The 24,153-nt window shown below is 41.6% G+C and overlaps 1 protein-coding gene across 4 annotated transcripts in view; it reads right to left on the reverse strand.

Moving 5' to 3' along the window:
* LOC145395050 (uncharacterized) overlaps positions 1–24,153 on the reverse strand; it is a 1,083,039-nt gene that overhangs the window by 665,280 nt on the left and 393,606 nt on the right. For all 4 annotated transcript variants that reach the window (XM_080268801.1, XM_080268802.1, XM_080268803.1 and 1 more), the window contains exon 11: positions 18,668–18,819. In XM_080268801.1, the coding sequence (XP_080124927.1) occupies positions 18,668–18,819 (152 nt within the window). The remainder of the gene's footprint in view (positions 1–18,667; positions 18,820–24,153) is intronic.

Below are 24,153 nucleotides of genomic sequence, written 5' to 3' on the forward strand. Positions count from 1 at the left end.
CCATATAATGAAATGCTACTCTTATGTTAGTCAAGAGCTTATAAGTCTCTCCAACTATCTTGTTAATGTGCTTTTCTGGTGACAAACTATCTTGGACCAGCACTCCCAAATCTTTCTCTTCTCTCCTTTTTGTGATTAATTCATTACCCAAAAAATAATTCAGTGATGGTCTCCTGGTACTTTTACCCATTTCCAATATTTTACATTTCTTTACATTAAATTTCATTTCCCACGTCCGGCTCCAATTGTGTATCCTATCCAAATCCTCCTGCAGTATTTTACAATCCTCCTCAACCTCTATCTTCCTCAAGATCTTTACATCATCAGCAAACAGACTCGCATAACTGTTCACTCCATCTACCATATCATTTACATAAATCAGGAACATTACTGGCGCCAACACTGAGCCTTGAGGGACTCCACTTGTTACTTCCCTCCATCCAGACATCTTTTCCTTTATTACTGTCCTCATTTGTCTGTCTCTCAAAAAGTCTCTCATCCATTCCAGAAGTTTCCCTTTAGTCCTCCTATATATTCTAGTTTCCACATTAGTCTCTTATGAGGTACCTTGTCAAAGGCCTTCTCTAAGTCTAAGTACACACAATCCACCCAACCATCTCTCTCCTGTACCACATCAATCGCTCTTGAGTAAAAGCTCAACAAGTTTGAAACACATGACCTTCCACTTCTGAATCCAAACTGACATTCAGCCAAAATATTCATCTCTTCCAGATATTTTATCCATCTGTCTTTCAGGATTCTCTCACACAATTTTGCGACCATGCTGGTTAGAGACACTGGTCTATAATTCAGGGGTTCTTCCCTGTTTCCTCCCTTGTAAATTGGTACCACATTTGCCCTCTTCCATTCTTTTGGCACTTTCCCCTCTTCCAGTGAGCATACAATTAAGCTGTGAATTTTATCCGCCAGTTGTTCTTTGCATTCCTTCAGTACCCAATTAGAAATTCCATCAGGTCCTGGGGCTTTCCTTACATCTTGAGTTTCCAGTAATTTATACACTTCCTGCACCTCCACTTTTATATCTTTCATCACCGGAACATTTCTAATCACTCCCTCCCCTTCCACAAGCTCCTTTTCTTTAGTGAAAACTGACTGGAAACGTTTGTTCATTATTTCTGCTTGCATTGCCGCATCATTAAAGACCTCTCCATCTACTTTCAGCTTGGTGATTCCTTCCTTTTGTTTCAGTTTGCCATTAACAAATCTATAAAACAGTTTGGGTTCATCCTTGCATTTGTCAATTATACCTTTTTCAAAATTCCTTTCTTCTTCCCTACGTATTCTTGTGTATTCGTTTCTTGTTCTTTTATATTCTTCCTTTGTTCTGTCGTTACCTCTCTTTCTCCAATTGTTCCACGCCTTATCTCTCTCTATTTTGGCTATCATACACCTTCTGTTAAACCACTCCTTTTTCCTGTTTTCTTTCCCTCTTACTCTTGGTACAAATTTTCCACTCCCAAATTATAGAGGTCTAGAAAGATATCCCACTTCCTCTGTATCTCTCTTGTTTCTCTGAATTTTCTCCAATCCGCATTTTCAAAAAAGTTTCTCAATCCTGTAAAATTTGCTTTGCCAAAGTTGTATCTTCCCTGTCTATGAAGCTCGTCTCTTGGCTCGACGTTTCCTATTAACATCTGGAACTCAATGACCACGTGATCACTTTTTCCCAAAGGACAGAGATATTCCAATGATTCTATTACATCAGGTTCTTTGGTGAACAGTAAATCTAACCTTGCTGGTGTGTCCTCACCTCGAAACCGTGTCTCTTCTTTGACCCACTGCGTCATCACATTATTCATTATTATATTTAATAACATAGTACCCCACGAATCCTCGCCGCCTCCCGAGTACCATTCCTCCCAGTTCACCTCTTTACAATTAAAGTCACCCACCAAAATTATATTATTGCTTTTCTCAATTATTTTTTGCAAGTAGCTAGCCATATCTGACAACATCTCATGGTATCTGCCATCCTTCCATGCTCTCGTCTTTGGGGAACATACACTACCGCCATATCTCCCTTAACATTCTCTCCAGTTTCTAATTTCATATATATCACTTCAGCCCTGCCTTCTCCCATTTCCACAGTATCTACATTTATGTTGTTCTTCACTGCTATCATCACTCCTCCTCCCTTTTTTTCTTTTCTGTCTTTTCTCCACAGTTTGTATTTACCATCTCCCAAATGAACATCAATATCTTCTCTTAATTTGGTCTCTACAAAGCACATGACATCAGGTTCATGCTCTCTCAAGAAATCATTAATTTCGATCCTTGTCGATATGAAACCATCAACATTAGTATATATCACCTTCAAATTATTTTTGACATTATTAATACCCTCTTCTCTCCTACTCTCTGTCTGTACCACTTCCTCAACTTCTGATCTTTCACAACCATCCCCCCTAATTTCCTTCACTTCTATTTCCTTAAATACCATTTCCTTACTTTCATATCCAATACTCTCCAAAAAAAAGTACTGTATTACGTTCTTCCTCTGTCCTCTTATCATTTTTTTCCTTTGCTTCTTCCTTTAATGATTTTAAAGCTTCTCTTTCTTCTTCATTCAGATCTTTTCTTATTATAATATTTTCCATCCCCGCCTCTTTGCTTAATTTCCAGGTCACTTTAAGTATCTCATTTATTACACTTTCTGATGTAAACTTGACTCTCATTGGTCTTGTTTCCCCTTTCTTATAAGGCCCTATCCTCCTTACTTCCTCAATTTCTTTTACCCACGTGTTTCCTTCGGGGTCAATCTTGCCTAATATTCCTCTCACCATGTTCGTGTCTCTCTCGAGTCTTGCGAACCTAACCTTTTCTTCCTCTTCCCTGTTTCCAAATACTATCACACATCTGTTCCTTTCTACAGTTTCTCTCACTATTTTCTCTTTTTTCTTCAGTATTTTCACTACATTTTCTTCCATTTCTTTCTTGTTCATTTCCCTTTCTTCCTGGATGATCTCTCTTAAGCTGACCACTTCTTTCTGTTCTTCCTCTACGTGTGCCCACTTTGCCTTGTGTTCTTCTAGTACATTACTCACCTTCTCCGTTTTATTAGTACTCTCTTCAAGTTTCCTCCTCAGTTCAACATTTTCCCGCTTCAAATTCTTAATCTCTTCATTGGCTGTTTCGTTGGACTGGATTAGACTCTGTATGGTGGTTTCCGTATTTCCTGACACATCCTTTATCACTAGATTCTCTACTTTTTTTTCGAGTTCACTAATCCTCATAATTAATGTTTTCATTAGGTCCATGACATTAGTATTAGCATCAAATCCTTGAAATTCCATTCCCTCATTGTTTACATTTTCGGCCATCTTTAACGTACCGATCAAGTACCTAAACAGCTGTTACCAATAAGCCACAAACATTCATGTATACTATTGCCAACAAATCTTTACATTTTTGGTAGTCTACCAACTTTCATTATTTTAAATTTAAAGAAAGACCCTAGGAGACAGGACAGACAAAATTCCTGAAACTACTCAAGGTCAGGAGCGATGCCTCGGACGTCCTCTCTCTCCGGCTGTTCGTGTGTGTGTGTGCGCGAGTGTGTAAGTGTGTGTGTGTGTGTGTATATATATATATATATATATCAGCAGCAGCACGAGGCGACTAAAAGGGTTGGTGGTGGGTTAGTGCCCCACCCCGTAAAAAGAACTAACTAAAAAAGCAAATAAAGCGCCTCGGACCCGGACGGACCATACGTTGACGACTAAGGAACGGACAAAGGACATTCTGAGGGTAGGAACGTGGAATGTGAGAGGAGTGAATGATGAAGTGAAAGAGAGAGAGATTGTCCAGGTGCTTGAGGATGCAAAAGTGGATATATGTGGATTGACTGAAACTAAATGGAAAGGTGAAAGGATGAGAGAATGAGAATACGGTGTAGGTATATGTGCGGGAGTCAGAGAGAATGAGAGGGCAAGAGAGGGAGTATGTCTGATGATAAGCAAGAAGTGGAAGGAGAATATAAAAGAGTATGGAACAGTGGGTGCAAGGATTGTATGGGTGAGGATGAAAGTAGGTATACAAGCATGGGCGACTGTATGTGTGTATGCTCCAACAGAGGATCGAGTGGCAAGAGTGAAAGATGAGTTTTGGGCGAGAGTAGAAGCATGTATGGACAAGTTTGAGAGGAGCGAGAGAGTGCTGTTGATTGGAGACATGAATGGCAAAGTTGGGAATGTACGAGTGGATGGAGTGGTTGGTCAGTGGGGTGTGCCAGCTGAAGTAGATGGGAATGGTAGTGCTTTGGTGGACATCTGTGCTGGTAAGGGGTTGGCAATAGCCAACACCTACTTTCAGCATAAGATGATCCACCGGTATACATGGAGATAATGAGGAGGATGGATGGTGAACTTGTTGAACGAAAGGCAATGATAGATTACGTGTGTGTGGATGAGCGAATGAGAAGACAAGTGTTGGATGCAAGGGTGTGGAGAGGGTGGGGGAATGGAGTCTCGGACCATCACTTAGTGATGGCCAAGGTAGAGCTGCAAAGAAAGTGGTTGAGGAGGCGAAGGGGAAGACAGGAGGAAGCAGCTCCTGTGAGAAGAGTGGAGAAATTGCAAGATAGTGAGAAGAGGACAGAGTATAAGAGCATAGTGGAAGAAAGATTGGGAAGGTATGAGCTAGAGCAGATGGAAGGGGTGGAAGACGTATGTAAGATATTCACGGAAGAGATAAGCGCAGCGTGTGAGGCGGTTTGTGGAGTGAGGAGGAGATGCAAGGGTGTGCAAGGGACAGCATGGTGGAATGATGAGGTGAAACGAGCTGTGGAACAAAAGAAGAAGGCATATGGTGAATGGTTGGCGAGTACAGGTAGGGGAGAAGATTAGAGACAGAAGAGAGAGGTATATGTGAGCAGGAGAAGGGAGGTTAAGATATTGGTGAAGGAGAGTAAGAAGAAAGTGGATGAAGAGTTTGGGAGGAATCTGAGCGTGAAATGGAGGGAGAGTAAGAAATTGTTTTGGAAGGAGGTAAAGAAAGTAAGGCAGTGTGAAAGGGGAAATAGTAGGGGAGTGAAAGATAGGAATAATAGATTGCTGGTGGAGAAGAGAGAGAAATTGAGGAGATGGAAGGAGCACTTTGAGGATTTGTTGAATGTAGAGAGTGAGAGCAGTGTGAGTATAAGTGGTTGGGGAATGGCTGGGAGAAGAAGAGATGAGAGGAGGGAGGAAGAGATCAGTAGGTCGGAAGTAGTGGAAGCGATGAAGAAGATTAAGCTGGGAAAGGCCCCAGGAATTGATGGAGTGTGTGGTGAAATGCTTCGGAATGGGGGTGAGATTGTTGTGGAGTGGATATGGAAGTTGTGTAGATTGGCTTGGGAAGAGGGAAGGGTTCCAGAGGACTGGAAATCAGGTATAATTGTTCCTCTGTACAAAGGAAAAGGGGAGAGAGAAGTATGTGGTAACCATAGGGGTATTTGCCTTCTTAGTGTGACTGGTAAAATATATGGTAGAATACTCATTGATAGGGTTAGGCATATGACAGAGGAGCTAGTTGGAGAAGAACAAGGGGGATTTAGGAAGGGAAAAGGGTGTGTAGATCAGATATTTGTTCTAAGATGTTTAGTGGAGAAGTATCTAGAGAAGGGAAGGAAAGTGTATGCTGCCTTCATGGACTTGGAGAAAGCTTATGACAGAATAGATAGGAAAGGTATGTGGAAGGTATTAAGAATATATGGAGTGGAGGGGAAATTGTTGAGTGCTGTGAAGAGTATGTACGAGGGAGCTAGGGCTACGGTGCGAGTGAATGGTGAGCTGAGTGAGTTCTTTGATCTCAATGTGGGACTGAAACAGGGGTGTGTAATGTCTCCATGGCTGTTTAATATATATATGGATGGGGTTGTAAAGGAGGTACAAGGTAGGGCAGTGGATGTGGGGGTGGCCCTAATGAATGAGGGTGAGATTTGGAAGCTTCCGGTGTTGCTGTTTGCTGATGATACAGTATTGTTGAGTGAAGATGAATGGGAGTTGCAAGGTTTGGTGAATGAATTTGGGACAGTGTGTAGGAGGAGGAGGCTGAAAGTTAATGTAAACAAAAGTAAAGTTATGGTGTTTGAGAGGAATGAAGTCACAGAGTGTGCTGTGAGGTTGGATGGTGAGGATATGGAGAATGTGAGTGCATTCAAGTACTTGGGTAGTGTGACGAGTAAGGATGGAACTTTGGGGGATGAAGTACGTGAAAGGGTACAGCAGGGAAGGAAGGTTGTCGGCACACTGAAAGCAGTGATGAGAAATAGGGAGGTGAGTATGGAAGTTAAGAAGTCACTGCATGATGGTATTGTGATCCCTACCCTGACGTATGGAAGCGAGGCGTGGACCTTGCAAGAGGGGAACAAGTCAAGAGTGAGAGCAGTGGAAATGAGTTACTTGAGAGGAGCATGTGGAGTGACGTGGAGGGACAGGTTGACGAATGAAGAAGTGAAGGAACGTTGTGGGGTAGATGTGGATGTGGTTGAAAAGATTAGGAGAAATACACTGAGGTGGTTTGGACATGTGGAGAGGATGGAGAATGAAAGACTGACTAAGAGGGTGTATGTAGGTGAGGTGGAGGGAGGGAGAGGGAGGGGTAGACCGAGGATGAGGTGGAGGGATGGAGTTGAGAGGTATATGAGGGAGGGGGGGGTGAGTTGGGGGGAGGGGAGTCAAATGGTGGGTGACAGAGTGACTTGGAGGCGTTTTGTCTGCGGCCACCCTTTGCGGGATTAGGGCGTCGGGCTATAGATAGATAGATAGATCAGCAGCAGCAGCAGCCATTACAAGTCCACTGCTGAACAAAGGCCTCCCCCAACCTTCTCCACGAATTCCTTGACTGAGCCAATCTTTGTCACGTTTTCCCTGCAAATTTCTCTATCTCATCCCTCCACCTCCTGTCTGGCCTTTTTCTGCTACGCTTACCATCTCTTTGTGTCCATTCAGTCAGCCTTTTGCTCCATCGATTACCCTTATTCTTGCTATGTGGCCTGCCCACTTCCATTTCTGTTCTTTTATAACTTCTATAATATCTTTGACTTTAGTCTGCTCTCTCACCCAAGTTGATCTTTTCCTGTCTTTTAAAGATATTCCCAACACTGACCTTTCAATTGCTCTCTGAGAACAAGTTAATTTATTTTCCATCAATTTTGTAAGTTTCCAAGTCTCGCAACCATACGTCATAGCTGGAATTATACATTTGTTATATACTTCTCGTTTCATACAAACTGGCAAGCTACTTTTCATAATGTCCCTATGTTTACCGAAAACTTTCCATCCAATTGTAATGCGTCTTTTTATTTCGCTATCATTATCTTTCGTTAATTTTAGTACTGTATTTGTCCCTGGTAATTGTACTCCTCGACTTCTTCAAGAATTTCTCCACTTATTCTGATGACACTCTTTGGTGTCTGGGGATTAAACATTACTTCAGTTTTACTCCGGTTCATCTTTAGCCCTACTTTGAGACTTTTTCTGTTCAGGTAATTTAACATTTCTTGCAGTGTCTCTGCTGCTTCTGAGATTAGGACAATGTCATCTGCAAATCTTAAATGGTTTAGCTTTTCTCCATCTATGTTCACTCCTTTGTTTTCCCAGTCTAGCTTTCTGAAAATACTTTCTAGGCATGCTGTAAATAACTTTGGTGAAACTGTATCTCCCTGATGCATGCCCTTCTCAATCTAATTTTCTCCGAGTCCTTATGTAATTTAACTGTAGAAGTTCCCTCTTTATATATGTTTTCGACCAGTTTTACAATGTTCTCATTCACTCCTTGTTCTCGCAATGAATTCATAATTGCTATTTGCTCCACTGAGTCGAAAGCCTTCTCGTGATCAAAAAAACCTAAGCACAGTGGTTTATTATATTCTGTAGTTTTCTCAATTAGCTGATTCATTGTATGTAGATGATCAGTAGTCGAGTACCCGCTTCGGAATCCTGCCCGTTCATGGGGTTGGTTTTCCTCCAGATTTGTAGTTATTCTGTTTGTAGGGACTTTAGTGAAGAGTTTGTAAATGACTGATAGCAAGCTAATGGGTCGATAGTTAGTAAGGTCTTTTGAGTCACCTTTTTTGTAAAGTAAAATAACTATTGCATTACACCATGTTTTGGGAATTTTCTTCCTTTTTAAACACTGAGTAAACAAGTGAGCAAGCCTAGTGCTTCTGCTCCTGCATCCAACAGTAAATCTGCTACTATTCCATCTTCTCACGGAGCTTTCCCTCTTTTCATATTTTTGATAGACTTATTTACTTCGTCTGGTGTTACCACAGATATTCCACTTGTGTCAACTGAAAAGTTAGCTGTTGGTACTACTGTCTATGATGCATATAGTTCTTTGTAAAATTCTTCAACTCTCTTCAGCATCTTATCTCTGCATTTAATGGCTTCACCGTTTTTGTCTTTTAGTGACGTAATTTGTTGCTTTCCAAGTGCCATTTTACTTCGGACCTGTTTCAGACTTTTTCCTTTTTTGATAGTTTCTTTGCTATGATCCATGTTTCTCTTTCTTTTATCTTCGCTTTGAATTTTGTTGATAAGCTTATTTAATTCTGCTCATTCTATTTCATCTTTCTTTGTTTTTACTTTCAATTCATTTCTTTTTTCATAAGCTCAAGTGTCTTTTCTGAATACATATTGGCTTTGGTTGTATTAGGTTCTCCTACTACCTCTGCTGATTCTTTTAGCACTTTTGTTAGTCTGTCATTCAGTTCATCTGTCATATATATATATATATATATATATATACCGTATATCATCACCATCATCATCATCAGTCGTTTGAGTATCCACTGCAGGACCGGCCTATCCCGACCGAAGTCGGGACGATACAGCCAATGTATCTCCACCAAGTGGCTTAGGCTGTCTGGCAGAGATTGTATGTAGGGTGAGAAGTGCTTGTAAGTGTAATTGTAGTGTTGGAGTGGCTTTGGATGTGTGTGAAGTCTGTGAACCAAGTGTATTCGGCACGCACAAGCCGACTGAGTGCAAGCATACTTTACAGTAAGCGGCACTGGTTCAACCACAGCACCCCTTGTGTCCGCCAATGCAGTACGTGGCCGGGTGAACACTCCCAAAGTTTATTACCCTGGCAGGGCACGAACCCTGGTCCACCCGTGTACGAAACGCACACTCTACCACTGTACCACAGAGGTGTATATATATATATATATATATATATATATATATATATATATATATATATATACAGACATATTTTCCCCTCCTTCCCCAAACGTTCCCCCAGCACATGATACAATATTTTCCACAAACACTTGTGGCACACATCACAAACATTTTAGATCTATCTACTGCCAGACGCCATAATCCCGTAAGGGGTGGCCATTTGACTTTTGAGTTATTTGTTTTACAGGGAGGGACACTAACCTTCCACCAACCTGCTTGTTGACACGTAGGGAATGATAAGAATCATAAATTTCAACAATCGTTTTAGCAAGGTGTAAGCACCTGTCCACTGATGTCCGTGGTTGCCCGGCATTGCAAGGTACAGTACCTGTCCACTGACGTCCCTTGTTCCTTGGCGTCGTTACCTTTCCCAGCACACCTGCCGCTAAAGTATCGTTCACCTAGGCTATGCACCTAAACAAACAATCGTGGCACAGTTCATGTACATTCTACATACAGAATAAGTTATCACTAAATGTCAGACCAAGGTAAAAGTACCTATTCAATGACATCCATCGTTCCTCGGCATCGTTACCTTTCCCAGCACACCTGCCGCTAAAATATCGCTCACCTACGCTAAGCACTTAAACGAACACTCACAGCACAGTTCAAGTATATTTTACATAAAGTATAAGTTATCACAAAATGTCAGACCAAGGTACAGTACCTGTTCAATGACGTCCGTCATTCCTTGGCATCATTACCTTTCCCAGCATACCTGACGCTAAAGTATCGCTCACCTACGGTACGCACCTAAACGAACACTCGCAGCACAGTTCACGTATATTTTACATAAACTATAAGTTATCACTAAATGTCAGACCAAGGTACAGTATCTGTTCAATAACATCCGTCGATCCTTGGCATCATTACCTTTCCCAGCACACCTGACGCTAAAGTATCACTCACCTACGCTACGCACCTAAACGAACTCTCATGGCACAGTTCACATATATTTTACATAAAGTATAAGTTATCACTAAATGTCAGACTAAGGTACAGTACCTGTTCAATGACGTCCGTCGTTCCTAGGCATCCCTATCACCTGAGGACACCTGCCGCTAAGGCATTGCTAACCTACGCTACGCACCATAACTTATGCCGTCACGAGGATACATGGCACATTTCACTTACACTTCACACTATATCATACACAAATACATGACTACCACAATGATTCCACCCCAACCTCCGCAATTATTCCCTTCCTTACTACGGTTCAACGTGACTGTGATGCACCATCCTTCGCTGGGAAAGTACAATGCAACACTACTGTATGGGCACACACCACACTCCATCACGAACACTCGCAGCATGTTTGACACATATTTCATACAATTCCATACACATTTTCACTATCAGAATCACAATAATTCCATCCCTAAACACCTCTAATTATCCCTTCCTGACTATAAAGCGTATATGATGCCTGCCCCATTCCATACTATGGTATGTGGCATCCATAACGCTAAATGGTTCCATAATTTCACCAAGCCAACCACAATATCTTTCAAACAAAATACAGTTTTGGCATTGGCTTCATTATATACGTATTTGTACTCACGCCACAGGGCCAAGGGGAGGGCGAGAGGAGAAACCCCGCTACAGTGAACACACGTATTGCCTTTAAGCCTAACGAATGATAACGGGAACAATTCCTTTTCGTGACATATATCTATGTTCCATCGACATCACATACAATTATGCTCACAAATAATGAATTATCACACCGAGTCCATAGGGGCTTCGGCCTGGGCGGGAGGGGGAGAATTAGTACGAGTTTAAAGGGACAGGACACACAACACAGCCCTACCGCCTGGCTGCTTGGAAGAGACTGAGGTTTGTTGCTACGTGCTGGGCCCCATGAAGTGCCTCAGCATTGCCAATGCCTTACCATGGGAAAGCGACACGCTTCTTAGAACGCATCAAAATCTGATGCAAATTGACCAGAAAATTTTTGGCGAATTTTTTTGTGCTTAGGAAAGTGATTTGCATGACTGTGCTTCTTTGTAACAAACCACATGGAACGCGAATCGCATGACTGTGCCTGAGAGGGTTAATGCGAGGTACTTCTTCCAAGCCTTTATCATTCTTTTTCTGTGCCTGCCCTCTTCTCTTCCTATTTCTCCCATCTTTCCTGTCACTACTTATTGCTTTTCTTTCTGTTACGGGTGGCTTTACATTGAGTGACAAGCCAAATGGTTTCCTGTAAGCCAAGAAACCATTTACAACGTTGGGTGGTAACCATATAACCAAACCATACGTGCTCCCTACGTGTCAAGTGGGTTGGTGGAGGGTTAGTGCCCCTCCCTGTAAAACAAATAACTCAGAGTCAAATGGCCACCCCGTATGGGATTATGGCATCTGGCAATAGATAGATAGATAGACAAGGGAAAAATTTTGAGGAAATTTATGGGAGAAATTAAATGTTAAACCTCTGTAAGCAAGATACAAAAGATACAACATGCAACAAGCCAAGGACTGAATACATGACTTCTGACGTTAACAGTGCAGCACTTACATTCTTTCCAAATGTAACTTTCCATAATTCAAGTTGCTTCACCAAATTTTAAATTCGATCCAGACGGTACCACCTCTACCTGCTTTACAGCCATGTGGTAAGGATATTCCATGGCAAATGGAATCAGGTGTAGACTGTGGCACCAGTCGGGCAGAGCAGTACTCCCAAGGTGGATGGAAAGCTGATGACAGGAAGAGCTGGAGCTCCCATTTCATCAGCCCTCAGGACTAGTTCCTGACCATGCCCCTTTGCTGAACTTTTTCAGTGTTTCAGTAATACAGAGAGTAGGCCAGCATGCTCACCAATACATGTTTCTCTAACTGTCAACACCAAACTACATGCACAGTACACATTACACTTCCTTTTCAAAAAGTAAAAAATGAAACATGGCTGTTGAAAATCATGCCTCGGGGGGAGGGAGGGGGGGGGCATAAATTCCCCCACCATCCGTCCCTCTCCCGGTGACGACTCAGAGAGATGCCTGGAACCATTGTCTGACTGACTTCTTCATTTCTGCAACATTCGTGGACTTTCCTCTAACTTTCTCTCTGTTGAACACCACCTCTCCTCCTCTAAACCTCACCTTCTCTTCTAGATAGAGACTCAGTTGTCTGAGGCAACTGACAGCAAACCCTTTTCTGTTTCCTCCTTTTTCTATACTCATTTCAAAGCCAAAGGTGGCTGTTGTGTATATGTACAAAACGATTTATCTTGCTCTCATGTTCCTGAACTTGATTCTTCTGATTTCTCTACTCTCTGGCTTCGGCTTTCTTGTCATTCTCTACTAAATATATCTGCACTGTTAACTTTTCTCCTAATTCTACTGACTATCAAAAATTCTTTGACTATCTTACTTCTACAATGGAACAAATTCCATCCATTTCCCCTTTCCCTGAAATCTCCATTCTAGGAGATTTCAATATTCACCATCACCTTTGGCTCTCCTCTCCTTTCACTGATCCACCTGGTGAACAAGTCTACAACTTTTCCATCCTTAATGACCTAGAGCAGCTTGTACAGCATGCTACCCGTATCCCTGACCGCCTTGGAGAGACCTCCAACATACTTGACCTCTTCCTTACAACTAATCTTCTGCTTGCACTATTAATCCTTCTTCTCTGTTGGGCTCCTCCGATCACAACCTTATTATCTTAACCTGTCCTATCGCTCTGGTACGGCCTGTGGACCCTCCAAAGAAACGTCGTCTGTGGCACTTTGAAGCTACGGATTGGGAGGACCTCAAGCAGTACTACTTTGATTTTCCCTGGAATGATTATTGCTTCCATGGTCAGGAGCCATCTGAGTGTGCCTTGCGCATTACAGAGGTTATTCTCTCGAGCATGGAATCCTACAATCCTTTCTCATATCCTTTGACTAATGCAAGAAAGCCTTGGTTTAATCACGCTTGTTCTAATGCTGTCCGCAACAAGGAGAAAGCCTATAAAAGGTACCAAAGCCAACCCATTCCTGAATCACATCTTGTTTATGTTTCTGCCCGGAATCGTGGTAAGTCTATTCTTTGCACTGCTAAAAATAATTTCAATCGAACTAAATGCTCTCAACTCTCCAACTCCAATTCTTCCTGCTCTTTCTGGCACCTTGCCAAAAACCTTTCTAACAACTTTACCTCATCATCCTTCCCTCCTCTTTTCTATTCTGATTGCACTGTAGCTATTTCTTTTACTGACAAAGCAGATCTCTTCACCCAAACTTTCTCCTCTAATTCCACCTTAGACAATTCCGGTGCTGTTCCTTCATCACTTCCCCCCTCAGACATCCTCATAGATGACATTAAAATTTCTTCAGCTGATGTATTTTCTGCCATCACTGGCCTTAATACTAACAAGGCAGTCCCTTCTGTTGTCCTCAAGAACCGTGCTTCGGGGCTTACACCCTGCCTATGTAAACTCTTTCGCCTTTGTCTTTCAACTTGTACCTTTCCTTCTTGCTGAAAGTTTGCTCTCATTCAGCCAGTCCCAAAGAAGGGTGACCATTCCCAATCCTCTATCATCCAATTGCTTTAACATCCTGTGTCTCAAAAGTTTTCAAGTCAATTCTTAAGAGAAAAATTTTAAAGCATCTTTCCTATCACAACTTTCTTTCTGATTGTCAGTGTCCATTGGCGTTCTTCTCACCTACCTTTCAGACTCCTAGTCATCCTTCTTTCGGGACTTTGGCGAAAGCTTTGCCATTGCACTTGACATCTCAAAGGATTCCGATCGAGTCTGGCATAAATCATTAATTTCCAAGCTGCCCTATTACGGTTTATATCTTTCTATCTGTGCCTTCATCTATAGCCTCCTTTCTGGTCGTTCTATGGCGCTGTTGTAGACAGCCATCGTTCTTCTCCTAGATCTATCAACAGTGGTGTTCCTCAGGGCTCTGTCCTATCACCAACCCTCTTCCTTTTATTCATCAATGACCTTCTAATCTCTACATCTAACCCTATCCACTCGTACTCTGATGATGATGATTCCACCCTTCACCTTTCCATTCAGTTCCCGCAACGTCCATCTCAGCAGGTTCTTCAACAACCAAGGAATGAGGCTATGGTACACCTAATATCTGACTTGCAATGTATCTCTGACTGGCGTAAAAATAATCTGGTTGTTTTTAATGCATCAAAAACTTAGTTTTTACACCTTTCAACCCAACACAACCTTCCACAGGAGTACCCACTAATGTGTAATAATATTAACCTAATCCTGCATCATCCTTGAACATGCTTGGGGTTTCATTCACTCAGGACTTATCTTCAGTTGATCATATTGCATCTCTTGTAATATCTCCTTCCAAGAGATTAGGTGTGCTAAGCCAACTCCGTTCCTTCTTTATCCCTGCACAGTTGTTAAATTTATACACGGGTTTTATTCGCCCCTGTTTAGAGTACAACTCTCATGTGTGAGGAGGCTCCCCACATACAGCTCTTCTCAATAGGGTGGAGCCAAAGGCTATTCGTCTCATCAACTCTCCTCCTCTTACTGGCTCCCTTCAACCTCATTCTCTTCGCCACGCTGTTGCATCTTTATCTTTTTTCTATCACTACCTCAATGGTCACTGTTCCTCTGAACTGTCTGTTTGCATCCCTCCACCTCTTCGACGGGTGCGTAGCACCCGCCTAGCAACAAACTCTCATCCCTTTTCTGTCCAACTATCTAATGCAAGAGTTAATCATTACTCCCAGTCCTTCATTTATGCAACAGGTCAACTCCAGAACTGTCTCCCTCTGTCTGTATTTCCTACTTCCTATGATCTCCAGTCTTTAAAACACAGTGTGTCCAGGCATCTCGAAATGAATGGATCTTGAATTTGGCTCTTTTTTGTATTGTTTTTGTTTTTTCTTGGAAGGAATGGTTTGCAGGCTCCTGGCCTTTGGTTCCTTCTTTCTTGCATTAAAAAAAAAAAAAAAAAAAAAAAAAAAAAAAGAGCAGACACACTGTAATTTACGTTGTTCTATACATTATTCTTCTGCATGGGTAATGTTTTGTCTACAGCAGACTTATTTTAACACAAACAGCGCACAAACTTGAAGTGCTGGTTTGCTGGGCAGAGCCTGTGCTGTAACTTGCAGTCCATGGGTTCAACAAGCTCTTCTATAAACATATGATACAGTACAACCTCAAAAATTCAAACCTCTAAAGATCGGAAACATCTAAAGTTCGAATACAATAATATATGAAACCTATCTTTATTATTTCCCCAAACTAGCTCACAAATGACAGCAGACTCTAGCAGCTAATATTGTAGCAACACTTATCTGGTACTGATGATCTTATTATAAAGTGTCTTGTCACCCACAAGTTTCCTATCCTCCTTGTAGTTAAGAAGCTCTTTATTTCTTTGATTCAGATTTCACCATGACTGTGGCTTCAAATCGTGTCCTAGCTTTGTCAATTACAGCAGTGCAGTGCAGTGCTGTGAAAAAAGCTGGCAACAAAACAATCCAGGCACAAGTATACAGTGTGTGCACGTGTTGTGAGACAATTGTGGTGACGGAAACAAAACCATGTACATCAAAATATGAAAGTGCAGTACTCAGAAGTTCTGTACAGACTGAGAGTAAATACGTATTTTTGTATATGTTCTCAGTGATGGTGTTAGAAACACAACAGTATATGACATTACAAAGCAATGTGATAAGATTTTAAAGTTCTTTGTTGAGCAAAATTATGGTAAAGATCCCTTAACCCGCTGCGTGCCAGTGCCATTTTAAAACGGTCTGACATAATTCCGCGGCCAGTGCCAGTGCCGTTTTAAAATGGTTTGAAATAAAAAAGTTAACTGTGACCGCATTTTTCAAGATTCACAGGTAAAAACTGGCAGGCATGTATGGTAACTGTTCCTCTACCATCCCCCAGGCTGTCAAGGCCATACACTTGCTCGCTCCCCCACCCCCCCTCATGCTTGCTCTGCCTCACCCAGTGCTGTACACAGTGAAGGCATTTTGTAAATATTTTCACGTACGTGTAAGTTGTAAATATTTTCTTGTAAGGACTATATACTGGAGTCAAGTCGTAAATATCTTCTTGTAAGTGCCAGGACTGCACATAATGAAGTCAGGTTGTACCTGGTTTCATGTAAGATAATGCATTCACAGTGAGAAAGACACGCAAATTGTGATAGATGTTACAGTAATAAGTAATCAGAAAAGTGTACTGAACATTGCTATACCTTCCCAGCATAAATACCTGCGTATACCTTATAGAAAACGGCTTTCTCTCACCTACGTGGCGAGTGTGAGAGAGCAGCTATACCTGTATATGAGTATGCAGGACTCAATGAAACCCATTTCCGAGCTTTGGTGAGCATTTTAAAGGTGAAATTTGTTGTTTTCACATCAAAGTCTATCATTTTAGCCTCCCAAAAAATTAAGGTAGAAATAAGGTAGAAAAACGGCCGGAACGGAGGTGACCTATAGGGCTAAAAATAGCTGGCACGTGGCGGGTTAACCACTTATCACCACAGAACACCCCTTTGTCATATGTCATTAACTAAAAAATGTACTCTTATTTTTATAATGAACATGATTGTTGGTAGGCAACCAGCTTATATTTCTCTAAGATGATCTGTATCACTTAAACCACTGTGTAATCTATATTTAAGTTAATTACTATGTAACTCCAAAGTAAATATAACCTTTGGCATCCTTTTCCACTTGTTTTGCACAAACATATGCATGTACACACATACGTCGTCACTTCTGAGATTCCAACATTTCTGTTTGATTACAATAATGCAGACTTATACTGTATATGTGTACACTGTTGTAAAATACATTATTAATAAAATAAACTAACCATTCTGTGATTAAGCACTGCACAATGTGTGCACTGGTCAGGTTGTAAACAAATATCATAGCTGATCACCTGCTATGCAACACAAGGTGGTAGTGAAAGATGTGTATTTCATGTACTTTGTCAAAAACAAATAAATGAATGCAATATTAGTTTCCCTTACAACTTACTGATCGATGTTAAATACGAATACATCTGCAAAGTGTTTTAGAATAAGTGGGCATAAACAAGATGAGGAAAAGTAAATATGCAAGAAAAACAATTCATGTTTGTGACAATTACTGTATTGTGTTGATAATTATCATTATCTTGAGTTAAAATGAGAAAAAAGATAACTGGTAGCGTTATTAAAATAAAAAGAAAAGGCAAATTAGAAAGCCTAAAGCTAGCTAGTTAGCCCACACTAAATTCTTGTGTCAAAAGCATGTCGAAACTATGAGAATTACAACAAGTATAGCCAGATAAACACTTTGTCTAAAATTCGAACTCTGCAAAAGTTTGAATAGATTGTGGACACAGGCACTTTGAACTTTCTGTCTTTCTTTCCTTCATTCTTTCCGCTTCCTTCTGCCTATGGGTGACTCTGCATTGCGTGACAAGCCAAATGGTTTCCTGTACACAAGGAAACCATTTGCTATGCTGGATGATAACCAAATTATGAAACCTGGTGGTTTAGTGAGTAATTAAGGCACTCTAATTGGATTAAGCTGGTGCAATTTTTATATCCAAGGGGTGGTTGGGGCTTACTGCTCAAGTAATGCCACTCACGGATGAGTAAGACTGGTCACTCTCATCTTAAATGTCAGGACCAACTTGCCTGGCCCCGGGATCCTACGCTCCTCATGGGGCAACACAGGATTGGATGATGGATGGATGGATGGATGCACTGTAACAATGTTCATTTGGTCAATTACCAGGAAATATATAAATAGGTTCTTATACATGCAATTCTGATATTTAAAATTAAAATAATATATACACATAAAACAAGAAAAGTAATGGAAGACTTAGTCAATGTAGGATAGGCACCTACTAATCCAGACACCACATGGGAAGGCAGATGTTTTAAACATTCATAACCCAAAATGTCAATTTGTTCTAGCATCCCTTCTGTAGGCAAACCTTCAGATAAATACTTACTTTTGTCTACCTACTAAGTCTTATTGTGGACAAAACTTCAGTTTACTGAGTTCTGGTAAAAAAAAGTGAGTTGGCTATCATAATATTCATGCATTATGTTGTCCTCATAAAAAGACATGTATAGCACCACTGCAAAAGCACTGTACAGTTGGCCACATATGAACCTCAGGCAGCATTAGTGTGTCAGAGGTCTGATGGTTAGTACACTCAACAATCAATGTCTTCACATTTCTGAGTGGCAGTAACATGAATGAACACAGATGCTGACTACTGACTGAAATCTGCAAGCAAATGCAATGCACAGATGTTACAAAGTGTAGCTGGACTTATACTTCACACTGGGGTTGATCAATAACAACATCACTGACACCGTCTCATGTTCAAATGTGGTTACTGTGTAACAAGATTTGTTATCCTACTTATTCAGTATATATGTCTGCAGTGAAAATGAGAGAACAGTAAGAACTAAATACCTAAATTACTTACATTAGACTTGACATCCGGTGGTTTTTTACCATCCATACCTGAAGGCTGAGGGGGCCTTGGCATCACTCTCGCCAGCACTCTGCTCGGAGTCCTTGATAACAGTCTGAGCAATCTCCACCATGTAGCTCTCCAGCGTTCGCACCTTTTCTCTCAGATTCTCCTGCACTTCAGCCTCAGTCATCCCTTCATCCTGACATAAAAGGGGCAGGTGTGGTCAAACAAATCCAAGCGGCTCAGTCATTTTCATTTATCCTATGTTACTGAAAAGTATTAATTAGGAAAATAACTCAATGGACAAAGTAAATGCAAGAATTAAGGTGTAGAGAACATAATACACTGCAAAAAATCCATGACTGGTTGTAGTGTAGCTGTACCAACAAACATGAAGATATTTTTTTTTTTTTATGCCATCATCACAACCGTGTGTGTAATGTACAGTAAACTTTACAAAAAAGGGAAGAATAGGCTGCAAGGTGTTTATCTTCAAAATATGTACAGTTTTCCCATCAACTTCTATAGCTTATGAAAGCGATGATATTAAAGTTGGTACATCTACTTTCCATCTATCTATCTATCTATAGCCAGACACCATAATCCTGTAATGGGTGGTAATCTGAGTTTGTTGTTTTACAAGGAAGGGCACTAACCCTCCGCCAACCCACTTGCTGACACATAGGGAACACGTATGGGTTACATGATTACCACCCAGCGTTGTAAATGGTTTCCTGGCTTGTGTTGTAAAAGGTGTCCTGGCTTACTGGGAATCATTTGGCATGTCACTCAATGTAAGAGCCATATGAAGTGGAAAGAAGAGAAATAAGAAGTGACCAGAAAGATGGCAGAAATAGGAAGAGAGAGGGCAAACACAGAAAAAGAGTGATAATGGTGAAGGAAGAAGTAGGCAGCACTACGTCAAGTGCATGGATGATGGTTGCCACCACCTGTCTCCTATCCTATCTCCTTTCTCCCAGTTCTATATTTCAAATGAGATGTAGGGTGATCTTAAGAAGACAGAAAAGTCTTTTCTCTAAAGGTGTAAGGGCAGTTGCTGTATTGTTCCTGCTACTAGTAGCCTCATTACACATGCATAAAACTGTATAACCTACTTCTCATGTGTATGGAATTATCAATGTGAAAATTTTTCTTTGTAAAATGTTTATAACTTCTACTTTTCACCTGGTAAAAATGGTAAAACTCAGGAACTGGTGTTGTAAAAATATTCTACACAGATCATATAAAGTCTACTCAAATTCCTTGATAATATTAATGTGAGTCATACTTTCCCTTCTAATTTTATCTGAACTTAGTGCTTAGAATCATAACTGCTTCCATACAGCCTAAAGGGAAGATTATAGCTATTCATTTCTTAATTGGGGCCCAGACTGGTGCTGGAAATTTGGATACATGACTCTGATTTCATCTAGGGCTGGTGGCGGTACTGTCAAAGAAGAGGGAGAGTGGCCACGTACGGTTTGCCACAAGGACAATGGAAGTAATTCCATCTTGTGCTGTATTTCTGATAAGATGGTGCATAAAAGTTGCAGTGGTACTAGAGGTAGACTGTGAGATAATGCTGATTTTGTGTGTGTGGTGAGTTGGAGACAACATGTGGAAATTGTCTGGCATAAAAGGATTGACCTCTCTGGTGAATCCCTTGACTGTGTGGAAAAGTTTTCTTACTCGGGAGACATGTTATGTGCTGGGGTGGGGTTGGAGCTAGCTCTGGGGTAGAGTGAGGAGTGGCTGGAAGAAGTTCAGGGAGCTGTTGCCTCTCCTGACACTGACAGGTCTCTCCCTCCCCGCTAAGCGACAGCTGTATGCATAATGTGTTAGGAGTGTAATGCAATATAGTAGTGAGACTTGTGCAGTAAAGGAAGAGGATATTTGTAGGCTTAAACATACAAAAAATGATATGATAGGGGGGCTGTGTTGTGTGTCCTTGAATGCAAGGCCTGGGGGGGTTAGGTTTATGATGGAGGAATTGAGAGGAAGGATGGGACTGGAGTGTATTGGTGCTGTGATGAGAAGGGGTAGATTGAGACGGTTTAGGGACGTGGAGAGGATGTGGGATGATAACTGGGTGCAGAAAGAGAGAAATGTGAACACTGTTGGTTGTGTTGCAAGAGACAAACCAAAAATGACCAGGACAAGGTCACAATGCGTGGCCTCAGGTATAAGGGCCAAGCCCATAGCCAGGAGGGGGTCAAGAGGATTGGATGACACCCCCACCTGCCACTTCCTCATGGTCTGTTTTAATATCACTGCAAAAAGAGTCACTGTCCACTGTTCACAAGTTTTGCAATGCTTCTCATCATTGCTTACGCATACACCCAGACCCCCACAGCACACATGCAGCAGACCTTTGACCAGCAGGATGGTATGCAAGTTCAGACTCAGCAGAAAAGACACTCCCCCAGCTGCCTAAAGTGTCACTTCCACACAGTTTGTTTTTTATTATCTGTGCAAAAAGTCACTGTCCGTTGTTTAGACGTTTTGTGCTGCTTCTCTATGTCGCTTATGCATACACCCAGACTCCCATAGCAAACGTGCAGCAGACCTTTGACCAGCAGACTGCTATACAAGTCCAGATGCAACAGAAAAGACCTCTCCCCCCCCCTTCAAAAAAGCCTGGCTATGGGCCTGAGGGACTGACAGGGAGGCTGCCAGAGACCAAGCAGTGTGGAGAGCTGCTGTTAGGTGACCAAGGCCAATGCATGCGTACATGCTGGACCCTTTGTAGTGAAATGATATCCTAACTATACTTAACCCCCTCAATATGATGACATCATTCTTGAGAAGGTTTAAGATCACTTCTCAATAGTGTATGGAATTAAAAGATTCAGAAAAGCACTAAACTGGAGAACTATCATGGAAGTGTCCAGTAAAAAGGGTCATATATCCACTCCCTCATTATCCAGTTATTCAAACTTTGAAATTCTGAATTACAAAACTGTGCATCAAAATGCCTGTTGGATAGAGACCACTCTATCAACTGCCAAGTTATTAAAAAAAAAATATTATGTGCATCTTCCTAAATTCCATACCTCACTTTTTCACATACGCCGCTACGTCCATTTATTTTTTCTAGGCCTTTCACACCTTGACCTTCCCACACACTCATTCATACAGATTTCCTTCTCACCACCCTTTTCTTAGCCGTTCTCCCTGGGAACACATCTACAGATTTCCTTACTTTACAACTTTCAGGAAACTCTTTGTTTCTTATACTGTATTTATCTTTATTTCCAGGTGCTTGAGGATGCGACAGTGGATGTATGTGGAATAAATGAAACAAAATGGAGAGGAGAAAGTGTGAGAGAATGGGAGTATGGATGGGGTATATGTGCAGGAGTAGGTGAAAATGAGAGGGCAAAGGAAGGAGTATGTATGGTTGTGAGTAAAAGATGGAAGAGGAACATAAGACAGTATGGATCAGTTGGATCAAGGATTGTGTGGGTAAAGTTGAAAGTTGGAATACAAATGTGGGCGATTGTGTGTGTGTATGCGCCAATGCAAGATCGTGCTAGAAGAGTGAGAGAAGAGTTCTGGACGAATGTAGAAGTGTGCATGGAAAAGTTTGGAAGAAATGACAGAGTGTTTTTGATTGGTGATATGAATGGTAAAGTTGGGAATGTGAAGGTGGATGGAATAGTTGGTGAGTGGGGTGTGCCTGCTGAGATAGATGAGAATGGGAGTGTGTTAGTGGACATTTGTGCTGGGAGGGGGTTGGTGATAGCCAATACCCTCTTCAGGCATAAAATGATCCACAGGTATACATGGCGAGTGATGAGAAGGGTGGGTGGTGAATTGAGTGAAAGGAAGGCAATGATTGATTATGTGTGCGTGGATGAAAGGATGCGAAGATGTATATTGGATGCAAGAGTTTATAGAGGTTGGGGGAGTGGACTTTCTGACCACTACTTAGTGGTGGCCAGAGTTAAAGTTCAAGTAAGATGGAGGAATAGAAGAAGGGAAAGAAGAGAGGAAGGAGTAGTTGCAAGGAGAGTGGAAAGGTTACAAGAGGATGAGAAAAAGGAAGAGTATAAGAGAGAAGTGGAGGAACGATTGGGCAAATATGAGTTGGAGCAGATGGGGGACGTGGAAGGTGTGTGTAGAATATTTACAGAAGAAATATGTGCAGCATGTGATGTGGTGTGTGGAAGGAAGAGAAGACGGAGGGGGGTGCAAGGAACAGCGTGGTGGACTGAAGAGGTGAAACGGGCTGTGGCACAAAAGAAGAAAGCATACAATGAATGGATGAGAAATAGGGGCGTGGAAGAAGTTGAGAGGCGGAAGAGAGAGTTATATGTAGAAAGAAAGAGTGAGGTGAAAAGATTAGTAAGAGAGAGTAAGAAGAGAGTGGATGAGGAATTTGGAAGGAATTTGAGTGTAAAGTGGAGGGACTGTAAGAAAATGTTCGGGAAAGAGGTGAAAAGAGTAAGACAGGGTGGAAGTGAAGTTAGCAGGGGAGTGAAAGATAAAAATGGTAGATTACTAGTGGAGAAGGGAGAAAAACTGAGCAGATGGAGAGAACACTTTAAGGAATTGTTGCACGTGGAGGATGGAAGTAATGCGAGTATAAGTGGCTGGGGAATGGCTGGAAGAAGGAGGGAGGTGAGAAGACAGGAAGAAATCAGTAGGATAGAAGTTGTGGAAGCAATGAAGAAAGTTAAATCAGGGGAAGCCCCAGGAATTGATGGAGTGTGTGGTGAAATGCTGAAGCATGGGGGAGAGATAGTAGTAGAATGGATGTGGAAGATGTGCAGATTGGCCTGGGAGGAAGGTAGAGTCCCGGAGGATTGGAAGTCAGGTATAATTATTCCCTTGTACAAAGGAAAAGGGGAAAAAGAAGTGTGTGGTAATCATAGGGGCATTTGTCTTCTTAGTATAATAGGAAAAGTATATGGTAGGATACTTATTGACAGAGTTAGAGAAAGAACAGAGAAATTAGTTGGAGAAGAAAAGGGAGGCTTTAGGAAGGGAAGAGGTTGTGTAGATCAGATATTCATTCTCAGATCTTTAGTGGAAAAGTTTCTAGAGAAGGCAAAGAAGTTGTATGTGGCTTTCATGGATTTGGAGAAAGCATATGACAGGGTGGATAGACTAGGATTGTGGAAAGTGTTAAGAATATATGGAATAGATGGGAAGTTGTTGAATGCTGTGAAGAGTATGTACGATGGTGCGAAGGCTGCTGTGCGTGTGGATGGTGAACTAAGTGAATTTTTCTCTTTGAAAGTTGGGTTGAAACAGGGATGTGTCATGTCTCCATGGCTGTTCAATCTGTACATGGATGGGGTAATAAAAGAGGTACAAGGTAGGGTAGTGGATGTTGGAGTGGCCCTGGTGAGAGAGGATGGTGTTTGGAAACTCCCTGTACTGTTGTTTGCAGATGATACCGTGTTGTTGAGTGAAGACGAAGGGGAGCTGCAAGGCTTGGTGGATGAGTTTGGGAGAGTGTGTAAGAAACGGAATCTAAAGGTGAATGTAGGGAAGAGTAAAGTGATGGTCTTTGCGAGAGGTGAAG

Source organism: Coenobita brevimanus, chromosome 29, assembly GCF_032717465.1.
Source record: "Coenobita brevimanus isolate Jiangsu-jjx chromosome 29, ASM3271746v2, whole genome shotgun sequence".
Taxonomy (NCBI): domain Eukaryota; kingdom Metazoa; phylum Arthropoda; class Malacostraca; order Decapoda; family Coenobitidae; genus Coenobita; species Coenobita brevimanus.